At 44.6% G+C, this 4940-nt stretch overlaps 1 protein-coding gene across 1 annotated transcript; it reads right to left on the bottom strand.

Moving 5' to 3' along the window:
- Positions 1-2861: 2861 nt before the first annotated feature.
- Positions 2862-4639, bottom strand: IL3 (interleukin 3). The gene is made up of 5 exons (XM_005888376.2): positions 4484-4639; positions 4346-4381; positions 3253-3345; positions 3095-3130; positions 2862-2975 (listed from the first exon to the last, which is right to left on the bottom strand). The coding sequence occupies exons 1-5, from the start codon at positions 4637-4639 to the stop codon at positions 2862-2864; spliced, it is 435 nt and encodes a 144-aa protein (XP_005888438.1).
- Positions 4640-4940: the final 301 nt, after the last annotated feature.

The following is a 4940-nucleotide window of genomic DNA, read 5'->3' on the forward strand; positions in this document are numbered from 1 at the left end:
CAGACTGGAGAAAGTACACTGGGCAGGATGCAGGGGAACCAGAGAGGGAGGCACTCAGAGCTAAAGGGTCAGTGGGACCCCAAGGGTCAGGTGGCAGACTGAAGCCACGTTCAGTGATGCCCCAGCCTCTGTCATTCAGATCAGTCTGTGCCACCCCAGGGCTACAGTGGCAGTCCTCCCAGTGGGTCCCTGCCTACCCATCTCTTTCAGGGCTCTGTCCTTGAGTAGTGTGAATAACCCAGAGGTATGCAACATTTGAGCTAGTCTTTTGTTCTTCCATATATTCATTTTTTCTTTTTCAATAAGATTCCAAATCCCCTAAACACTGACACTTTATAGTAAGTTTTTTTTAAAGAATTATTGCACACATTTTCACATCCTTCATAAGATACAGGAGACTGTTTCTGAGTTTTAAAAAAATATATTTATTTATTTTTAATTGATGGTTGCTTTACAATATTGGTTTGATTTCTATCATACATCAACATGAATTAATCATAGGTGTACATATGTCCCCTTCACTCTTGAATGCCCCTCCCACCTCCCACCCATTCCTACCCATCTAGATTATTACAGAACCCCAGTTTGAGTTCCCTGAGTCATACAGCAAATTCCCATTGGCTATCTATTTACATATGTTAGTGTATACGCTTCCATGCTGCTCTCTTCATTCATTTCACCCTCTCCCTCTTCTCCCCGACCCTTGTCATAAGTCTGTTCTCTATCTCTGTGTCTCCATTGCTGCTCTGTGAACAGGTTTATTAGTGCCATCCTTCTAGATTCCCTATATATGCTTTAGTATATGATATTTGTTTTTCTTTTTCTGACTTCCTGCACTCTGCATAACAGGCTGTAGGTTCATCCACTTTATTAGAACGGACTGAAATGCATCCCTTTTTATGGCTGAGTAATATTGCATTGCATCTATGTACCATAGCTTCTTTATCCATTCATCTGTTGATGGATGTCTAGGTTGCTTCCATGTCCGCTATCTTAAATAGCCAAAATAATCTTGAGAAAGAAAAATGGAGCTGGAAGAATCAACTTACCTGATTTCAAACTACACTACAAAGCTACAGTCATCAAGGTAGTATGGTACTGGCTCAATGACTTGTCTTTATTATGGTATTCCTGGTCTACTTTAGTAAGATTTCAGTCTGCTGTATTAGTGATTCAAAAGCTAGATTACATCTTCTCTTTTACTACCTTCACTCATCCTTTTGAAGGATCCTAATGCTTTTGAAGCATTAGATAGTATCATCAAGGTAGTATGGTACTGGCTCAATGACTTGTTTTTATTATGTTATTCCTGGTCTACTTTAATAAGAAAGTTTTCAGTCTGCTCTATTAGTAATTCAAAAGCTAGATTGCATCTTCTCTTTTATTACCTTCACTCATCCTTTTGAAGCATCCTAATGCTTCACTAGGCATTAGAAAATATGCTGGAAAAGGGCTTTTTAAATACTCAGAGTGTTACTTGTTACTTCAAGTAAACAGCTTTTTTAAATGAACTTGGGCATGTTGAATCAGGATCAGGGCATGCGAGGCTGCAGTAACAGTGTGGGTAAAAGTTTAGAGGTGTGAAAAAAGGTGTGTGGTTCACCTAGGAAGCCACAGCACTTCTGTTACCTGGAGCATTGATAAGATAGGTAGCTGTGAGAGGAGGAAAATAGAAGCACTAGGTGGAATCAGGCCTTTTATGCTACCCTAGGACTCTGTATTGGAGAAGGCAATGGCACTCCACTCCAGTACTCTTGCCTGGAAAATCCCATGGATGGGGGAGCTTGGTAGGCTGCAGTCCATGGGGTCGCTAGGAGTTGGACATGACTGAACGACTTCACTTTCACTTTTCACTTTCATGCATTGGAGAAGGAAATGGCAACCCACTCCAGTGTTCTTGCCTGGAGAATCCCAAGGACGAGGGAGCCTGGTGGGCTGCTGTCTGTGGGGTCGGTTGCACAGAATCGGACACAACTGAAGTGACTTGGCAGCAGCAGGAGCAGGACTCTGTATGGGTCTTTCCTGGTGACTTAGTGGTCAAGAATCCACCTGTCAATGCAGGAGATGCAGGTTTGATCCCTGGGTCAGTACGAGTCCCTGGAGAAAGAAATGGCAATCCACTCTAGTATTTTTGCCTGGGAAATCCCATGGACAGAGGAGCCTAGTGGGCTATGGTCCATGGGATCACAAAAGAGTTGGACACGGCTTAGTGACTAAACAACACAGACCTTGTCTGTATCTGGACAAGGTCCAGAAGACCCTCCAGGACTGGAAAATTAAGTATAAACCAAGCTGATCACATTTGCCTTTTCTAAAATTCAATCTGGCTCCCCAGTGGACTACAGATTGCCGGGGTGTGGGTACAAGGGCCCATCCAGTGCAGGGAGGCATGTTAAATCATCAAGTGAGAGAGTTACTAAGACCTGAGTCAAACTGAGACACTAGCAACAAAGCATTTGTTCAGAGAGTGTAGTTTATTTTCACAGATGTGTACCTCAGTTTCAAACCTGAGGTACAAATGAACATATTCCCAAGTCCCCATCTTAAGTTTTGTCCAGAAGGAGCAGAACATGACTCCTCTGCTAAAATAAATACCCTTCACATTTGCACAAGGTAATAAATAAATACATACATAAATAAATAAGTCTCAATAGATTAAAAATGAGAACATAATCCCAAAAGGACAAATTGGGGTCACACATATCAGGAATTAAATAATCAACGATTCATCTGACTCCACAGGAGAAAATTAATTCTTCCAGGCCTGGACCATGTGAGAAACATCGAAGAAGTTTAGGACAGTCTGTTGTCACTGATATTCTGAGGCTTCAGAGAGGGAACTGGGCTTCAGACTTCAGATGTTAGGAAAACCATATGTTCTTGGACTTCAGATAGTTTCTAATGATAACCAAATATTCTTCCAATTTCATCCGGAAATCGCCCAAGTTCTTGTTCTCAATAAAAATTGGATCTTCCTGTGTAGAAACAAAGAAGGAGGCATCATCAGATGGAGCCAGGTTGGAAGGTGGATGACAGGCTGGAGTCAAGTTGCAGCTCAGGGCATCACCTCAGGGGCATTTTGGGGGCAGCTTACCGTGGGTGTGGCTGTGGGCAGCACAGGCTGGAATTCCTGTGGGGAGAGACCAAAGCAAACAGTCAGAGACTCTCCTCCATAACAAGCAAGACATGCTACCCTCCTGCCAGAGGAAGGGCAGGGTCAAGGATCCCCAAGCCCTTGACAGCTTCACCTACCTTAAGATTTTTCATGATTTTTGAATCGTTTCCAAAAGTATCTGTGGCAAATGTCATGAATACTTTCAGGTTTGCCTGCAGAAGGCTCTCTTTCTAAGGGGACAAAGAATACACGTAAGGGGGGAAAGTTGGAGAGTGTCCTTATGGCTGGGCTGACGTCACCCTCATAGTTTTTCAAGTTTGCTTTTGGGGACATCCCTGGACAGCCCCTTCCTAGTCCTCTTCTTGCCTCAGATGTGTCCCTGAACTGCTCCAAAGGTCACCAGCCAAGAGGTGAATGCACACCCCCAGACAAGCTTTACATTACCCACATCCCAAGCCTGTGGCTCTTGTGAGCTGCATGAAGGTCCTGGGTGAATCTTTTTGCACTTGGGGGAAAAAAAATATTTCCCCAAACAGACTCTAAAAAGGCAAAAGGCTGGCTAAGGGAAATATTTGCAGCTAAAAGGCCGTGACTGAATTAATGGCTCCTTGAAATCAGGAAGACAATCACAGAGATTGTCCCCAGTGTGGAAAGGGGTGCAGCGTGTGAACTATTAGTGCCTAAGAGAGGGGAAATGCAAATGGCCAATGGACTCAGGAGAGACTCTACCTCTCGTTTGACCCAAGAATTGCCATGCGAGCAAAGGTGAAATAACCACTTTAGGAAAAATAGCTGAAAGTGATGATGACTAGTGCTGGTCGGCATTGGAAAACGTGACTCAATTATTTAAGGAAAAAGAAGGTGGCAGGTGTGATCCTGTGGGAAATTTTAGTCTGCCAGCCCAGAAACTGAAAACTGAGCTTAAGGCCCCTGGTCTTGTTCATCTAGAGCTGCCTTTTCATTTTGTAATTAAGAAAAATCATTTTCATTATTACAGCCATAACCAGGGAAATGTCCCGAGCACTCGATAAGCACCAGACACTGGTCTTGGAACTTGACGCAGTGTGCATTTAATTTTCACAACACCACCACCGAGATAGGTGCTGTTAACCCGATTTACAGATGAAAACACAGAGGCTAGCCAAGGTGGCGTGACGTGCCTGAGGTCACCAGGCAGGAAGTAGATGGGAACCCACCCAAGTTCACCCATGTGTGGGGCTGAACTCTTACCGTCAGGAAATTCTTCTCATCTGAGTTCAAGGAGCCCTGGTGAGGCAGAGAGAGAGAGAGAGAGCCCCTGAGTCCTATTGGCCCAAGGCACCTGCCAGCCCTTCCCTGCCCCTTGCCAACCTTATCCCAGCTACTCACTTCTGGACTCGGAGTTATTTTCTTTAGGTCATCCATAATTTCCTTCATCAACATAGAATATGGAGTCCTCGATGTCACGACAGGCAACCCCTTTGCCTGAGGGGCATGGAGTGCAAGCAGGAGCAGAAGCAGGTGCAAGATGGAGAGACTGCTCATGTTTGGGCTGGCAGGATGATTCTGTCTCGTCCAGGTCCTTGTGGCGTTCTGAAGTGTCTGAGACAGCCTCCGACTTTTATTTAGTGCCCGTGCCCCGGGAAGCGAGGGGAGGGCGGGCTTCGGAAGAATCTTTATCTGACATGGAACCTCCAAAGCAAACCACAGACTTATTCATCACTTTCTAGTACTTGAGATCAGTGAAACTTGGAGAAAAAATTACTCAAAGCGTATCTCCTTATCTTGCCAGGGAGGCTAAGAGACAGGCGGGTCACTGGGCAGAGTGGGGATAGGTAAGAGATCC

The sequence above is a fragment of the Bos mutus genome, chromosome 7 (assembly GCF_027580195.1).
Source record: "Bos mutus isolate GX-2022 chromosome 7, NWIPB_WYAK_1.1, whole genome shotgun sequence".
NCBI classification, from domain to species: domain Eukaryota; kingdom Metazoa; phylum Chordata; class Mammalia; order Artiodactyla; family Bovidae; genus Bos; species Bos mutus.